Raw genomic sequence first — 17,747 nt, 5'->3', positions numbered from 1 at the left:
CACAGGGTCCTGGGACAGGTCGCCAGGGCAACACATGCACACCAAAAGGCGTTTAGGTCTTCATCAGATTAAGAATACAGTGCCTTGCAAAAGCCTTCCTGCCACTTAAAAAAAGTTGGGGTTGAATGTGACAGACAAGGAAAAAGTAGTGAGTCACTGTGAAGTGAAAGGAGGAAACATGACTGTTCATGTACATGATACATGAACTGAAAATCCTGCTGAGTTTTTTATTCATCACTCCCTAAAAAATTATGTTCAAAAGTTTGATTAAAAAAATGTATTGAATTCTGTTGATGAATCTTTCTGGGCTTTATCCTCTTGCATCGTCTCCGGTAGATTTTCTACCAATCAGTGGACAGAAGGCAAAGTTGTTAATGATGACGTCGATTTATGTTGTTTTAGCAGGAAGTGAACAAAGCTGTTTAGTCTGTGTTGGCCACGCTTCCAAATATTGAGTTAACTTTAACAGCCGCCTCGTTCGGCTCGGCACTTCTCTCTTTGTAGTGGAGGATGGTTGTTCACAACGCAGGCAACTTCAGGTAAGCTGCATAGCATCAAACTGGCGCATTACACATGTCACGGACTGGGTGAAATTTAAAATGATAAATTATAAATCGAACTTCTTTGATCGAAGGATGAACCAGCCCAGTTTGACCTCCAGCAAAACAGCCAGCTGGTCACAAACTGACTCCCTGTCTCTTCTTTATAACACGAAAGTTATTAAAATGAAAGGAGTTGGACATTCTTAGGTTCAGGAATGTCTAGCCACGTCGTCGGGGCCTGCAGGGTCTTCAGAGAAAGACTAACTACTTCTACTAAATCAACAACAATAAATAATACTTTATGAGAGCTTCAAATTAATTCAAACAATCAATTCAAACTGCTTTCATAAATGTAACAACCAGACACAAAAGCATAAAAGTTGACGATTTTCTCTTTTCTGTAAGACAACCTTCCTTTGGAGAAAAACTACTGGTCTGAAATTTGTGGTCTGAATGGCGCAAAATCACGCAATTTGTCTCAAGATCCCAACAAATTTCTCACCAACAATTTGAACAGAAACCTCTCTTCCTGCTCTTACTGACCCTGAGGAACGTGTAGAGACAGATGGACATCCAGTTGGTCAGCAGTTTCTCCACCACCGTCTCTGTCCTGCAGACACACGCGGCCAAGATCTCAGAACCGCTTTAAAGGCTCAGTGTACCAAGAGGTTCTCCCCCCTCTCCTCCCTTCTTACCTTCGTAGCATGAGTTTGGGGTTCTTGGCCACATACTGCTCCACCAGGTCGTTCAGCAGAGTTTTGAGGATGTCTGTGAAATACTCCAGCTTGCCATGAAGAGCCACGGTCAGCAGCGAGGCCACGTAGGCTCGGTCTCTGGGGGAGAAGGTCCGCTGGCTCTCCAGAGTATGAATGAACTGAAGGGCAGAAAGCAAAGGTGAGATGTAGCTAAAGAAAGAGGTTATTCATGGAACAATTCAGCTGTAAATCTGGGATAGTTTAATCAATTCTCAGACTTGATTAGACATCATTCCTTGTTGTGTGAAGAGTTTCTTCTGCTGGTGGTCTGAATTCATTCTTTCACGAGAGACTGAGTTTGGCTTATGCTCCGACTAAAGAATTTTTACGTTATTAATAATTACATGAGCCACATATCGACACGGGTGCAGATTCCCAACAATTTTGATCCCACCTTGTGAGGTTAGTACAATATTTTTGTACCAATTCTGGGGCCCAGAGTTGGGGCCATGGCCATGGTTTTTTCAGGGATGCTAACGGTGAGGATGAGTACCTTGGTGAGGAAGAGTTTGCTGTTGAGCAGGTTGGACAGCTGGACCAGGCCCTGCTCCACCGTCTGCCGCCGACACTCCTGCATGTCCAGGCCTCGCCTCAAGGGCGACTCCCGGTGGCCGGGGAAGAAAATGCGCTCTGCATACATGCGGTAGTCGAGGAAAGGGATACCCGAGCCCACCAGGTCGCTGGACATGTCCATCATCTCTGTCATCAGGTCTGGGTGGAGGCAGAAAGGTGGAGGTCGGCTCAATCACCACCTTCTCATGTTTTTTAAACACTCATGTTTTCATTCTTATACTCAAACAAGGAATTAGAAGATTATCCTTGTTTAAGCATTAGACCCAGAAAATGTATCTGATCTTTGTTGAACTCCAAAAACTCCATCGTAGCAACGTTGTTTGTTGATGTGTTTGTAAGAGAAGTTCTTGAACGTTACCTGTGAACTCCTTCTTGCATCGGTCCCTGACGCTGGTCTCCAGGTTCTCCAGCTGGATCTGGACCTTCTTGTAATCCCTGAGAGCCTGTTTACTCTTCCTCCTGACAGCCAGCAAACAGAGAACGGGGCAGAATGGTTAGCAACACGTTTCTGAGGCGGTTCTTCAGATGTAGCCTGGATATGGGTTGGATCGGATCGCATGCATGATGCCAGAAACCAGCGGAGCTTCAAGTGGGTCGGACCCTGGACGCTGTACCAGCACTTCAACATGTTCCCCTCATCATACGGCCAGGAATAGTAATAATGATAATAATAAAAATAGATCTTAGATAATATATCCAAGGTAAACTAATACTGGTAAAATGCTGCAGACTTGAGATGCCAGACCAGATATTAAGAAGAAATGTGTTTAAAAACTGTAATATTAATAAGGAATTTATCACTTTTATTTTAATTTAAGTTTGATTGATAGGAACAGACACACATCGACAAAGACAAACTGAACAGAACAGCAGTCCAATGTTTGCATCATAGTGCTTACAGCAAAAGCTAGAATTGTCCTTAGACGGGCTTTTTAAACAGCACATCTAAAAACTAGTAGAAAGTGAAATAATAATGATTTAAACTTACGCAACATGATGTTGACAACATATATATAAAACAATGAAACATAAAAACACATGTTTCTGTATGGAGTACCGGCCGTCATAAAGAACAGGAAACACAAAGAGCCAGGATCAGCATGAAATGGATGAACCCAACAAAAGGAACCAAAACAGACGACATGGAAACACCTGGTTTAACAAAAACTGCACATTTATCAGCTGAGTCTAAGTAATAGAAATGTCCACCTTCCAGGGTTAGTTCTTCTACTGGGTTCACTGGTGCACAGCTGGTCCAGTACTGCCCCTCCATTAGAGCCAGATTATAGCAGGAAGCCTCACAGCTCACGACTACAGGTAGACTACTTTAGTCTGTTTGAAGTAGTCAAACAAAGTCTCTAGAAATGTTCAGGTATAGATAAAGGTCAAAGCAATGGAATATTCACTGCAGTTGGGGAAAATATAAAGGCGAGATTCGCGCTCTGTTTGCTGCATGTCGGCGCCTCCTACCATTCCTAACCCGACTAACAGATTAAGACTACAGAAATCCAACTGGAGCACCTGGAAAGGGTAGTGGGGTTAGGGTTATTTTAGGGTTGGGTGAGCTGACAGTACTAACCTGTAGATGAGGACAATCATGAGGACAATGAGGGCGACTATGGACGCCCCAACACCCACTCCGATCTGGGCCTCCAGAGGGAAGGTGGGCGAGCTGAGGTTGTCGTACTGAACCTTACCAAGAGAGATGTTCAGGTGGCCCATCTGAACCTGAAACACACACACACACACACACACACTCTCCTTTAAGCAGACGGTACTGAGGATAGACCGACCAGCTGAAGGAGCGTCTCCTCAGTAGGAGCTGAATGTACGGCGGACTCACGGTGAATTCTGGGAGATTGTCGGAACCCTCACACTTCCTGCAGCTCGGCTGCTGAGGCGGCGGCTCACAGTACAGATGGTTTCTGGTCAGGGTCTTCACAGCGCACACACCCTCCCCTATCAGCACAACCACTTCTTCTTTGGTGATGGCCAGGTCCAGGTTGTCCCCCTGAAAACACACACAGACCCATCGCTTACCTTCAGGTTCTAGCTATGTTTGGGTACAGTTCTGTTCACTAAGCAGATTTCCTGAAGGGTCTGGAATTGACCTTTCCAGTCTCGTGCTAGATATTCCAGTAACGGCTTTAGAAAGCAGTTTCCTGGTTCCTGATGCTGGAACACGAAGCCTGAGGTGAGGAAAGAGGGCTAGTTCTGACCTCCAGCTGGATGAAGCTGCCGGGGTTGTAACGGTACGCCTTCAGCGGCTCCTGTTGGTTCAGAGGCTTCAGGACCGGGTTGGGCTGGTAGGTGAAGGCCTGGGAACTCACACTGCTGAAGTTAAAGCACAGGCTGTCCAGCAGGAACTGGACAGAGATGCTGGAATCCAAGATGGAGGAGTTGACGATGGGGGAGCGGCAGAGGATCAGGGAGGAGTTGGTCACCTCACAGAGCTCCAGGACCTGAGGAAGAGAGAAACAAGGTGGTTTCTGGGACGGGGCTGAAGCTAAGAGGTGACGGAGCATTTGCTGTTGTTACTCCCAAGTTATGGAACAAGTTACTTTTGAGTGTCAGACAGGCCTCCTCTCTTCCTGGTTTTAAATCGCTTTTAAAAAAACGCTTTTATTCTCTCACTTTCAACACACTGATCATGTCTTGTAGGAACCTGAAAATACTCCTGCCGTGTTCGATGTTTGTGTACGTTTTGTATGTCTCTTACATATTTCTGTTTTAATGTAAAGCACTTTGGTTACCCTACCATTTTTGAAATGGGCTACAGAAATAAAGTTGATAAATTGAGAACACAGATGTTTATATTTCTTTTTTTTCCCATCAGGGGGTCTTTTTGTGGGCTCTAGTGTCCCTTATTTGAAAGTAGGCTGACAAGAAAGGGGGAAGGAGAGGAGGGAAGACATGCAGCAAACGTCGGCCGGGTCCGAAATTGAACCCACAACGGCCACGTCGAGGACTGAAGGCCTCCAAATGTGGGTCGCGCTATCCCCTACGTCACCACAGCACGTTTGTAGACGTTTGTATTTCTACCCATACTATGACTTTGTATTGACTTCCATTTATGCATAATCCAGACATTTTCCCTAACCAGTGCTAGTCTACTCCTAACCACTAACCTGGACTAAAACCTGATTCACATCACACCTCTAAGGGGCTCCACCATATTCGGACCAGGCTTTGGTCCTCATAGCACAAGAAGATCAGTAAATATGCCAGAAATGGTGTTAAAGAGGATAGGTAGACATGTACACACACACAAACACAAACACACCTGTGCAATGGGGCAGTGTGGCTCTCTACAACAGACTGGGTCCTGAAGCGTCCTGGGAGCCCGCCCCGGCCCTGCTGTCCTCCTCCTCCTCCTGCTCTGGCTGACGGACGTGGTTGAGAAGACGTTCACCACCATGTGTGGCTTCTGCACCACATCCAGGTTGTGGCCGGACACACTGACGAGGCGGCCGCCGCTAACGGAGGGAGAACAAGAGCTTTAGAGCCGGTCTCAGGTTGAGCTGGGGGGGGCCACGGTGAGGCGTGGTCAGACTTACTCCAGGAAGCTCTTGGCTGGCCAGGCGCTGCTGATGCTGGGGTTGTGTGTGTAGTTGTAGAGGGGGGTGTGGAGGTGCCGGAGGGTGCTGCCGTAATGCAGCGTGACCCGGAACCTTCCTGCCTCACTGCTGCTGCCGGTCACACACTGAACACTGGAACTCTGCACCGCTGACACACTGAGGACGAGACACAACCGTCACCAGCAAGGAGTGGGCTTTTCTTCTATTGCCTTACCAATAGAGGAAGGTCAAAGGTCAGTCGGGATTCAGACCGGAGTATGACAATGTCTTTCTTACAAATAAGTGACAAATATGATCCAGCGAGAAACGGGGTCGACGACAAAATCTAAAATACTACACTAGTCAATGAAACCTCCTTTTGTCCAGAAGGGCCCGGTTTGGGGCTCAAACCAGAGTCCGGAGATTTTGAATTAGATAGGGCAGCCAGTGATTGGTGCATTGGCTGCACCAATCAGGATGCAGGACGGGGGCTGATCTTCCACATCTCAGTAAGAGAAGTGTTAGAACAGCAACGCCAACGGCAACAATAACCAGCAGCCAAAGCTAATAGTTCAGACTTTAAACAATGAAAACTGGGCATCTCCTCACATTTTACAGGGAACCTGCCCCACTGTGATGGTGAGGTCAGAGGGCAGGCCTGTCAGCAGCTTCCGGCCGCTGATGGTCAGAGTGGTTCCTCCGGCCATTGGACCTCTTTCAGGTGAGACGGCGGTGACAGACGGGTCCTGAAGAGGACAGGGGGACAGATCAGAGGAGGGACAGCAGAATTTTTACCTTCATGTAGACCAAACACAGAGCAGCGACAGGGACAGCGACAGTGACAGAGAATTACAGATAAAGCATTGTTTTTCCTAGTACAGATAGCCTTCTTTTTGAAAATGAAATCATTTTTAGCTAGGTTTGCACCAGTTGCAGTTTTCTGGCCAATTGTCGATGTTTAAAAAAGCCAGACCTGCCGATTCCCTTTTTTTTGACTGAAATGTCACTAAATATAACAAGAAAGTTGATGAGTGGGATGACAAACGAGCAGACAAGACTTGGTGGGACGGTCTGTCAGTCAGACCTCTCTTATAGCACAGCAGAACAGGACAGTGGTTGATTTTTAGACCTTTGCTGAGGTAGATAAGATCGGCTTCACATGTAAGTATTGGCCGATCACAGATGTCCCAAAGAAATTAAAGAAACTGGCGGCGATAAATCGGTGCACCCCTATTTTTAGCCACAAAAGAAACAAAGAAAACTGCCACTGCAGTATTTTCCCAGAGGAATATTTACTTGAGTTTTCCTCAGATGTACAAAGAATATTCAACAATATGCAACAAGAGCAAAGCATAAATCTAGAATCCTGTGTAACATGTAGAGAGGAAGATTTCTGACAGGACAGAAATACATGAAAGCATCACTATCCAAGCTGTCATTTCTGCTGGGAGCTTGGATAATAAACCGTCTGGAGCCTTAGAATATGGGTAAGAGATCCAGACAGTACAGACAGATTTAGGAAAATTTAAACCTCATTTAATTGCAATTTATGTGGCAATAATAAATCCAAATTCTTATAATAAGTAATTTATCATGATAAATCAGAAACACTTTCTATGCGGGTAGCAGAAAGACGTACTCTGTCTTTATCTGGCTGGAAAGTGATTACAAGCTGACTGAACTTTTACCTATTCCACTAGAAGTTTTTATTTTATGTGAAAGACATTTTATTTGAAAATTAATACATTTACTGTTTGCACAATAAAGCTGTGGGAGCCATATATACATTTTTGGATTTGATAAGCATCTGTAATTGAATCGTTGTTAAGCTTATGACGTGGAGCCTTTTGATTGGTTATTGAATTTATGAAAGAAAAAAGCACTTGCTCATTGTAGACGTCTGGCACCTTAAGAGAAACAGTCTTTTGACCGTCACTTTCTATTCGTTTTGAATCTGTTTGTTATTTTTAATTTCTTTTAAGTTCAGTAAAGACCTAAAAATGAAACGTGTCGCGTTCGAAAGAGCTTTAAGGGGCTAGACTAGTGAGGCTTGTCGCACTTACAAAAGCAAAAAACAAAACAACAAAAAAAGCAGCTAGCTGACTGTACCTGGTAGCTGAAGAGCTGGCTGGAGCTGCGCAGGGCCCCTCCACTGACTGTCACAGACACGGGGCCGTCCTTCTCTCCGCCGCTGCTGCTGCCGGTCCGGCACACTATCCTGGAGGACAGACGTCACACACAGCTCACACACATCCTCAGCATCAGTACTTCCTGTTAGAGAGCAGCAGGCTGTGTGTAGAGCACCTGGAGGAGACCTCGTACAGGTCCAGCAGGACAGCACACGGCACCCCGGCTACCGTCACCGAGTGGACGATGTCCTCAGCCTTCTGGCCCAGGTTGGACCCGGAAATGGTCACCATGGTGCCCCCCTCCAGCAGCCCGGACAGCGGCTCAATCTGGAGGAAACACGGCAGAGCTGCTCACCACCATCATCACCGTGGAGACAGCTGATGGTTTTTAAAGACAGCTGACACTATGCTACAGGTTAGATGAGGTTGGTAGACGAAAGGAATCCAAAATCAACACTGAGATGGGTTTGAGGAAAAAAAGAGATCCAGATTCTTCCCCAGAAGGATGTTCTGTCAGGATGCTGTTGGTCTGCCACAGCTACAGGTACAGGCAGCAACAGATGGACTCACTGAGTGGATGACGGGAGCTGGACACGTCTGCTGGACTTGATCACTGCAGGAGTCTGAGTACAGGCATCTGGAGGTGTGGCCGCTGCACCACACACAGCCGTAGCGCTGGTCAGCGGTGTGGCAGCGGCTGCAGTCCGACCGGCCCACGGAGCAGTTGTACAGGGTCACTGACGGCAGAAGAACAGAGCGGTGTCACACCAACGCAGGGTCTGCAGAACTCTCTAGAAAACCTGGATCTGAACCGCCTGCAGACAGACGTGCCAAAGGTTCTCTGCTGTTACACAACCACGGATCCATGGTTTCATTTAAACCTACAAAGCAACAAACGTTCCTGGCGCTGCTGCTAACATGCTAACTTTTACTTCTGAATTAGCAACAGCGAGCTAAGGCTAGCACGAATCAACACCAAGTAGTTTCCAGGTGTTTTAGCTGCTCTGTTGTTTTTCTGCCTTCAGGCAGATAATCAGTCAGGCTGTCTGCTCAGGTAGCCAGCCTGTATAAATGCAGCTGTAACCGTGACAACTGTAGTTTTAACTCAGTGGTCGGTGGCTCTCTTGGTTTCTATGCTAGGACTGGGATGCTTTTGAAGCGCAGATATTTCCAGACATTTAACCTATCGATGACACTTTATTTGTACATATTGTCATAAAAATGACATAAAACCAGTTATGAAAATGAAAGTCTTCATGAATATTTATGAATCTTGTCATGTTAGTCGGTAAGTAATGATACTTTTTATCGACTTTTACTGCATGTTTTAATGCAAATTTGCATTAAAAGTGTCATTATTTACAGACTGACAACAGTCACAAACATTTGTGAAGACTCCTTCATGTTTACAACAGGAGTTATGTTACGTTTAAGACAGTGTCAGTCTTATGCAAACTGCTTCAAATAAAGTGTTTCCAAGATTTTTGTCATTTTTGTTAGTGAGGAAATGTTGTTCCTTTCAGCCAGCTGACTGGCAGTATGCGGCAGACTGAGAAAACTCTCCTCCCATCACGTTGAACATAATTGAAACAGAACCGACCTCAACAAGCTGTGCCGTCTGAACGCAGAGCAGAGCAGGCAGGTCTCACCGTGTAGATTAGGAGCAGTGTCCACATGAAACGTGTTCCTCCTCTTCACATACACCATGGCGCTGTAGTCTTCCACCGCAGCCGAGTACGAGTACTGAACACACAGCAGGGTTGGGTTCAAAGAAAAGCATTCCACACGTTCATCGTGCCTCAGGTGAGGCTGGCGTCGCGTCCTCTGGCCTCAATCTGACTGTTCTTTACCCAAATCAGAGCCTCCTGCAGCTGCCAGGACCCACTGATTCATCCACACACAGAGTTCAGTTAAAGTTCATCTGAAATGTTGGAGGGCGACTGAATCTTTTTGGGGCATATTAAAAATACAAAACAACACTACTGTCTAGATCAGGGGCATCCAAATCACAAAGTCAACAGGACTTTGTTTATCTCCTCAACAATAAACGAATCATCTGATACTTTAATGAAACCAATAATGTAATCAGATTTGATGCTGGAAAGTAAGGTGCTGCGATTTATCGGCCAGCCAATTTATTTTTCTGTCGACATTTCAGACAAGAGAATTGGTATTTTCCAAAATCAGAATCAGCAGGTCAGGCTTGCTAAAGATGGGGAATCGGCGATTGGCCATAAAACTACAATCTGTGCACCGCTACTGGGCAAGGAAGTGTAAATTATCTTAGAACATTAAAACGGTTTTGCAGGTTTGGTTTTTTTAAAGATAAATTTAGCACATTTTCTAGGTCTCAGTTGAAAAAAATAAAAACACAATTTTGTCGATTCTGATAAACAAAATCATGAAAAAATTGAAAATTGTTACTATATTTAGCCCAAAAAAAAGGGGGGCAAAAAATGAGCTCTTATATGCAAAACACAAAAAGGACTCATCTGTAGGAACCCTGCTGCACATAAACAGTGGAATGTGTTTCAAACCTTGTGTAGCTGACAGGTGATGTAGAAGCTGGATGGATTCATGTCATCAGACTCCACAAAGGCTTCCACCACCACCGTCTGGCCCTCGATAACCAGCACACACTCATAGTCCAGCTCTGCATCCTGAACACACACACACAGCGAAAGTTTAACAAATACATTTGGGTCCAGTGTGGTTGCACCGACGGACCGGGAACGCTGCTCTGCACCTGATACAGGTGGAGGTTGCGTGCCAGTAGCGTGATCTTCCTCTCCACCTGGACGGGCAGCAGGGAGGAGCCCTGGACCTTTTCCACACAGGGACAAGCGGAGGAGCCCCAGCTGATGTAGGAGCCCTCATCGCCCTGCAGTGAGACACAGTCACACAACGTAACGACCCCGTCGGCCCCGAGCTCCCGCCTGCAGCATGGACTACCAGCTACGTGAGGACAGAGGTGGGTAGAGCAGCCAAACACTGAACTCAAGTAACAGGAGCAACACTTCAACGTGTTTTTACTCAATTAACATTCCTCCAAGAGATTACTCAAGTAAGAGTAAAAATGGATTTGGTGAAAAAGTCTACTCACATGATCAATCATTTATTCAATCATTAAAAATTACACGATCAGATGAATCAGAGTATTAAATTATGTGGATATTTTGGTATTTTAAAGATCAGAATGGAAATAATTCATATAGACACTTATTAGACAATTATGAAATAACACAATCAGGCCATAGAAACATTTTTCCAAGTTATTTTTTACCCAATTCAAAATGTATGAAACTTTACTGAAAACTCCTGATGTGTGTCTGTCGATTTTTTAGTTAAAACATTTTGTTTTTCATTTGGTGGGCTGAGAATCTAAAAATCTTACTCAAGTAGGAGCAGCGAAACGTCATACTAAAATTACTCAAACAAAAGTAAAAAGTTTCCAAAAAGCTACTCAAGTAACTGAGTAAATGTAGCTGCTACCCAACTCTGTGTGAGGATGAGTGCTCTGAAAAAATGTGTTTTAATAAAGTTTTAGACCAACTAATCCTCCTCCCCCATCATCTGTCGGACTTGTCTCCAGGCACACAAAGATCTTAAAAACTCTCTGATCTCCTGAGAATATTTTGTTGTTTTTCTTTTTTTTAACGTTGATCTTTTAAGCTAACCACGCTAACTCCTAACTTGATATGCTAAGGCCAGTTTAAAATGTTAACTATGTCATTATTTCGTCTTTGTTTTGAAATAATAGTATCCCATGTAAATGACAGCTCATATCTTAGTTAATTTAAATTTCTGGCGGGGAAATCTGGATTAGCAGGTCGGACAGAACATCGGTCATCAGCGGATCGTTGGGAACCGGCTCAGTGGCAGACAGGAGCTCAGATTACGGTACTATGTTTACTGTCCAGGTCAGAGGCATCGTCTTTTCAGTCAGGCATATTCTCTGTGTGTGTGTGTGTGTGGGTGTGTGTGTGTGCGTGTGTGGGCATCAGGACGGACTGTGTGGCTAAGTTGCTACAGAAACCGACTGATTTACAGCATCAGGTAGGAAAGAAAGTGATGAGAAAAGGTCCAGAGTGGAGCAGAGCAGCTGGTGTTGTGTCGTCTAGACACAGCAGACAGACAGGAAGAGCAGCGGCAGAGGAGACGACTGGAGCGTTTCAGTGGGATGTACAGTTTCCAGTTTGAATTCCAGTTAGACGCTGGGAGTAAAGGGAAGGACTGGCGAGCAGGTTAAGGAGGCACAGCGGGCGGACCGAGCGTCAACTCACCGGTAGGAAGGCATCAGCTGGATCATCCTGGTAATCCAGTTCAGGGTTTGAGTCTGTTTCCCTCAGCTGGGCGTATGAGGGGGGGTCACGGTCTTCGCCGTCACCTGACAGCCTGGCTGTGTCCTCTTCTGCGTCCTCAGCCAGCACGTCTGCTTGCTTTGACTTCCAGGTCTGGTCAGGGTCAAGGTCGAGGTCATAGTCTGGGTCGGTGCCTCCTTCTGGGCTCAGTGAGGGACTGGGGGTCAGGTCCAGGCTGGGGGAGGGGTCAGTAATAGCAGCTCCACCCACAGAGGTGGTTGTGGGCTGGGGGTCATCGTCAGGCGAGGTCACGTTCAACGTTTCCTCACTAGGGGGCGACTGTGTGACCCCGCTCAGGGTGGAGGCGTCCGAGACGACCAGAGGCATCACGGCTTCCTGATCCCCACTAAGGCCGTCGGCCCCGGTGACGGGCAGCACCTCAGCCGCCGCCATGGCAACTTGGTCAGATTCGCTCCGAGTGACGACGACGAGCCCCCCCACTGCAGTGGACCTCTCCGCCCTGCTGGGCGGGGCCGGGGGCGGAGCTGAGCTGGAGGGCTGTGGGCGCTCAGTGCTGGGCACGGGGGAGGTGGCTAAGGCCCCGCTGGTTACTATGGCAACAGGAACAAAGCTTGTCGTGGCGGCAGTGGTAGCTGATGGTGTTATGAAAGGAGCGGAGGTTGTCATGGTGACTGTAGCGGCTGTGGTAGTAGAGATTGGGATGGTTTTCATGGGTTTGGCGGTGGGGGGGGGAGATGTTGGGAGTTTAAACTGAGGAGGGGGGGAGACACATGAAGGAAGGGGGGGGTGGGGAGACAAATCAAAAACTTACAGAAGAATGGAAAACAGAACTGAATTTGCTGTGCTAAACGCATGCATGGACACATTAGCTGCGACAAACATCCAGGCTAGCTTAGCCTGGATGAACGCTGCCTTAAAACGAGCTCATTACGTCACAAAAGCACAAAATGGCTGCGAGTGAAATGGGCCTCGTACGTCATTGTCACGACTTGCGGAGCTGCAAAGCGTTAAGGTGGAGTGTTTGTGGAGCGCTGGCTGTGAGCTGAGAAAGGTCCTCTCGTGGCGGAGCGAGCGGCCACAGAGTGCCGCGCTCTCCTCTGCTGTCACTGCGACTTACGTGCTGGTTGTAGATGATGGCGCCCTCCTCACACACGGCCTTGTGGGTACAGGAGTGCTGGTGAACGCACCAGTTACAGCCCCATTTGCTAAGCACGCATCCACGGCAGCTGCACACAGACATAATACCAGAGACATTGGGGGAACCATCAGCACACAGCAGGAAATATGGCAAGAAAAAGCTCTAAGTGAAGCTGCACAGCCTTTAAAACACTTTGACATCCTCGTTCGCACCAGGAAGTGTGGAAAAGTAAAATCTGAAGATGAAACCAGGCTGGATATTTCAGCAGGACAATGATCCCAAACACACTGCCACAGCCTGGTGGGGCTCATTTCTCCATGCAGGAGTAATGTTGAAGTCTCCAGTACCAAAAGGTTCCACAACCAGTTTCTTCCTGTGGCGTTCTACATTATTTCACATCAGCTAATTGTGAACTCAGCTGTATCAACTACTATTGCTGTTATTCAAATCTGGCAAAGACATGAAGTTACATAAAAACAGGACGAAGTGTTAAGATCAGCAGCAGACAGAGGAGACAAGAGCTCAGCGGTGACTTACGGAGAGCTCCCAGACTGCTGCTTCACGGCCATGCAGTCGTAAAAGGTGAAGTCCCTGGCTGTTACCGTGACGTCCCCGAAACGGACAGACAAGGTGAGAGTGATGAAATCTGATGGCAGAACACACACACACACACACACACAGACACACACACACAGACACAGACAGACAGAGTGATCATCATCTCTTAACCAGGAAATCAGGAAAGCTTTAGCCAGGCTTATCAACCCTGAATCACAGAGTTTGTATATATATCAGTACTAGGATGGAGCATCATCATCATCATCAACATCAACATCATCGTCATCATCCACTTCATGAAGCGCTTTAACACCAGTCACAGCTGAAACAAAATGCTGAACATCAGTAATAAGTAAATAAACAAGATTAAAAAAAAGCATAAAAATAAAGTAACAAAACTAAACACACAATAATGAATAAAAAATTCAATTCAAAACACAATCAGACGACACAGATAAAATCAACACCAACGAATAGCGGTGCACTGATTGCTGATTTTTTGGCCGATCTTTAAAAAGCTTGACCTGTCGATTCTGATTTTGATAAAGTAGCACAAAAGTTCAAATCAAACATCTTTATGACATTACTAAATCAAAATCTTCATGTCTGTGTGACAGCTTTTGGAAATATGTCCTGATTTATTGGACCTTCTTTATGTGCAGCTGCTTGTGTTGCTACAATGTTTTTATCACAGCCTTGAAGGCTGAATGAATAAATACAACCCAAACAGAAATAAAAACATAAATGTGATCATGCAGTGGACAGTACACAAACAGATTGAAGCAGAACTGTGCATATTAGGATGCAGATTAGTGGCCACTGTCCTAGCTGGTTTAGGTGAGATGGAGTGGGTTCGATTTGATTTAGCTGTGTGTGCACATGCAGCAGTGTCGATACAAATACAGCTACACACACACACACACACGCACGCACACACACACACACAGAGGTTAATCCCAACACAGCGGGGCTCCAAATCCCTATGTCACAAAACCAAAAAGCTCATACCAGTAATTAAAATCCCTCAGTCGGAGGTTCAAAGCGATCAGACTCAACAAGCAGCGAACGCTGGTGAAGAAAAGCAAACAACCTCAGGACTCTAAACAGAACAAGCTGGACCCACCCTGTCCAGGAGCCACCATGGGTATTCTGCTGGAGTCCGGAGATTGGCAGGTGACTCCGGCCTCGGTGATGGCAGCAGGACTGCGGCTGTCCTGGAACAGGCAGGAGTACGACTCGCCCTCTTCCAGCACGGGGAGTCCTGGGACGGACAGGGACACCTGAGGACAGGGGAGCAGCGGCACCGCAATTAGATTGTTACGCATGGTTCAAAAGATGCAGAGGAGGCGGCTCGGTCGCTTTTCCGCATGGAAATTACAAACAAATGTCTGGAGAGACAAAACTCAGCACCTGCGCTTCACTAAGCAAATAGCTGGGAGCCTCCCTTTGGAAGGCTGCAGCTGTGTAAGCCTGGACAGGCGGGCGTGATGTTCCAGCTACTGACAGCAGAACAAAGAGCAGATGACTCTATCAGAATCAGCCGGACTGTGTGCATAAACACAAATACTACACTGCAAAAAACACAAAGCCTTAAGTACTTTTGGTGAAGTTTCTAGTAAAAATGTCTTTAGTACATTTGAAATAAAACGGTAAACTAACCTCCAAGCAAGTTTTCAGCAAGAAATTTGAGCTTGTTTTAAGTAAATGATTCCTTAATATACATTTTTTTTAAAGTTCTAGTTCCATCACCACTTATAGGAAACATGTCTTGTTATAAGTGAAATAATATTGATGAAAACATTCCCTTGAACATTTTCATCAATATTAAGGAGTTACTGACTTAAAACCAGTCAGTAATGGAACAACTCCTCTCATGGTGCTTTGGGCCCCATGAGAGGAGGCACCGTTTTGGGGTTAGCAGTTAGGTTTAGGATTAAGCTGCGATTGAATTTAGATTCAGGGCTAGATATGTTCTGCTAATGGTTAGTCTGCAGAAATGAATGAAAGTCAATGCAAAGTCCCTGTGAAGATACAAAAAACATACTGAGTGTGTAAATGTGTGTGTGTGTGTCCATGTGTAAGAATGTTTAATAGCTGGTGTGAAGACCCACATGCCCCCGTTCCCTGTTGGACCCGAGGACGACATGAGGACATCCAGAGCCAGAAAGAGTCCACATGTTCCAAACGAGCCAACCAATCAGAGCGGGCCCAGGCCGGAGCAGCTCCAACCCCCACTGAGCTCTAATCTCATCTCCACAGACCTCCATGGAGTGTAGACTGCGGCTGGACGGAGGTCAAGGTCACGACTCCCAGCGATTATCTCCCAGATAAAGTGACTTTTTCCCGGGCTGGTTAACTAAACGGCAACGTTAAAACGGGCCCACTAGTACTGGCTCTGTTCACAGAGTCTCTACTTTGATAAAAAAAAAAAACAAGTTTCACCATGTAACTAAACGTAGTTAGTTACTTTGCGTTGTGAAAGTAAGTGAACCTACCATCCTGCTCTCCTCCCGGCTGATGTTGAACGGGTTCAGCTCCTGAACACTCAGACACTGCTGCTCGATGTCGAAGCTCCACAGCCACTGGCCGGGTCGGTCCCCACGACCGCACTGGGACCTCAGCATACACCTGCAGAGGGAAGACAAACACACACACACAGTGTCACACTACATCATTCTGGAGTCAGACTGTCTCTCACCGCGCTGCTAAAAGAGCTACAGCAGGGGTGTCAAAGTCAAATGGACGGAGGGCCAAATAAAAAATTTAGCTACAAGCCGAGGGCCGGACTGATCGAATGTTCTTTGAGAGGGGGGGCGCGTTGTGAGGATCGAACGGGGCGTTGTGAGGATCGAGGGCAAAGCAGGAGGATCGAAGCGCGTTGTGAGGATCGAACGGGTGCGTTGTGAGGATCGAACGGGTGCATCTCGCATTTTTTCAGACGGGGTGCCGGCTTGCTGCGGGCCGGTTCTAATAATAAATCAAGATCATCCCAGGGGCCGTAGAAAATCTTCTCGCGGGCCGGATGTGGCCCGCGGGCCTTGACTCTGACATATGTGAGCTACAGTAAACTGGACCCCTTTAACGCATAAAATGAACAAAAAAAAATTAGATGGAAAAAAAATAAGAGGTGCAAAGAAAGAGAAAACATAGAATCTGTTTCCATGTCTTCAATGTTCTTCTTCCAGCTCTTTAAGGGCGGGAGTTTCCCCAAACACAAAATATTTCAAAAGAAAAATGAAGACCTGGATTACATCGAGATAATAAATAGACGATTCATGCAAGAAAAACATGGTTGAATTAAAACAGCATCATTCACTCCGCCTGAAGGAGCATGAAGCAACATACTGCAAAATCACAAAATCTTACCAAGTATTTTTGTCTAGTTTCTAGTACAAATATCTTAGTACAAGACAAAAATAACTTCTAAGAAACTTTTCAGGACGATATAGAAGCTTGTTTTAAGTAAATAATTCTTTAATATTGTTCTAGTTCCATTGGCAAATTATGTTATTTATAAAACGGGTCAAACGTCTTGGTACAAGTGAAAAAATCTAGAACTTATTCATCAATATTAAGGAATTATTGACTTAAAACAAACCCCAATATCTTGCTGAAAAAATACTTGTAAGTCTCGTCTTATTTCAAGTTTCTAAGATGTTTGGTCTAGAAACTGGACCAAAATTACTAGGATTATTAGATTTTGTGATTTTGCAATGCATCAGAAAGGAATGGATAAACGAATACATTAATATTGTTTGAAAACGGCTTTTTAGTATTTATTGAGTTTATCGCTCTCTGATGTTGATATTAGTTCAATCATCTGACATGCTACATGGAAAGGGGGAAAATAAGTAAAAATAGGGAGAAATCTCCATTGTCTCTTTTCAGTGAGACGGAAAAAGACCAGTTTCCAAAATGTTTCGTGAAGAAGAACACTAAAGTTGCGGACGATGAAGAGGAGGAAATGTCAAACATCAGACATGCTTCGACATGGAGCCCAACAGAGTAACAGAAGTTTGGGATTGGTTGTGTAACGATCAGTGACTGAACTGCATTCATGTTAAAAAGACAAAAGATAAAAAACTCTGAGTCATGACTGCTCTTTCTGAATGAACATAATCACATCAAATGGCTGACTAATTACTGGGTGGTTATCGTTTCCTCGTCCTACTA

At 45.7% G+C, this 17,747-nt stretch overlaps 1 protein-coding gene across 2 annotated transcripts in view; it reads right to left on the bottom strand.

Annotated features, from left to right (window-relative positions):
* The window catches only part of plxnb1b (plexin b1b), a 70,713-nt gene that overhangs the window by 7,601 nt on the left and 45,365 nt on the right, over nucleotides 1–17,747 (bottom strand). The window contains exons 8-28 of one of the 2 annotated variants that reach the window (XM_044121521.1): nucleotides 16,070–16,202; nucleotides 14,698–14,854; nucleotides 13,554–13,662; nucleotides 12,996–13,104; nucleotides 11,840–12,628; nucleotides 10,303–10,437; nucleotides 10,094–10,216; nucleotides 9,206–9,299; nucleotides 8,127–8,293; nucleotides 7,732–7,883; nucleotides 7,537–7,645; nucleotides 6,037–6,173; nucleotides 5,428–5,604; nucleotides 5,154–5,346; nucleotides 4,090–4,332; nucleotides 3,714–3,881; nucleotides 3,450–3,598; nucleotides 2,229–2,329; nucleotides 1,791–2,008; nucleotides 1,238–1,416; nucleotides 1,086–1,152 (exon numbers count right to left, since the gene is read on the bottom strand). In XM_044121521.1, the coding sequence (XP_043977456.1) occupies nucleotides 1,086–1,152; nucleotides 1,238–1,416; nucleotides 1,791–2,008; nucleotides 2,229–2,329; nucleotides 3,450–3,598; nucleotides 3,714–3,881; nucleotides 4,090–4,332; nucleotides 5,154–5,346; nucleotides 5,428–5,604; nucleotides 6,037–6,173; nucleotides 7,537–7,645; nucleotides 7,732–7,883; nucleotides 8,127–8,293; nucleotides 9,206–9,299; nucleotides 10,094–10,216; nucleotides 10,303–10,437; nucleotides 11,840–12,628; nucleotides 12,996–13,104; nucleotides 13,554–13,662; nucleotides 14,698–14,854; nucleotides 16,070–16,202 (3,709 nt within the window). The remainder of the gene's footprint in view (nucleotides 1–1,085; nucleotides 1,153–1,237; nucleotides 1,417–1,790; nucleotides 2,009–2,228; nucleotides 2,330–3,449; nucleotides 3,599–3,713; nucleotides 3,882–4,089; nucleotides 4,333–5,153; nucleotides 5,347–5,427; nucleotides 5,605–6,036; nucleotides 6,174–7,536; nucleotides 7,646–7,731; nucleotides 7,884–8,126; nucleotides 8,294–9,205; nucleotides 9,300–10,093; nucleotides 10,217–10,302; nucleotides 10,438–11,839; nucleotides 12,629–12,995; nucleotides 13,105–13,553; nucleotides 13,663–14,697; nucleotides 14,855–16,069; nucleotides 16,203–17,747) is intronic. The other variant, XM_044121522.1, reaches the window with a different exon arrangement.

Source organism: Gambusia affinis, linkage group LG07, assembly GCF_019740435.1.
Source record: "Gambusia affinis linkage group LG07, SWU_Gaff_1.0, whole genome shotgun sequence".
In the NCBI taxonomy this organism is placed as follows: domain Eukaryota; kingdom Metazoa; phylum Chordata; class Actinopteri; order Cyprinodontiformes; family Poeciliidae; genus Gambusia; species Gambusia affinis.
This window is presented reverse-complemented; position numbering and strand designations above follow the sequence as displayed.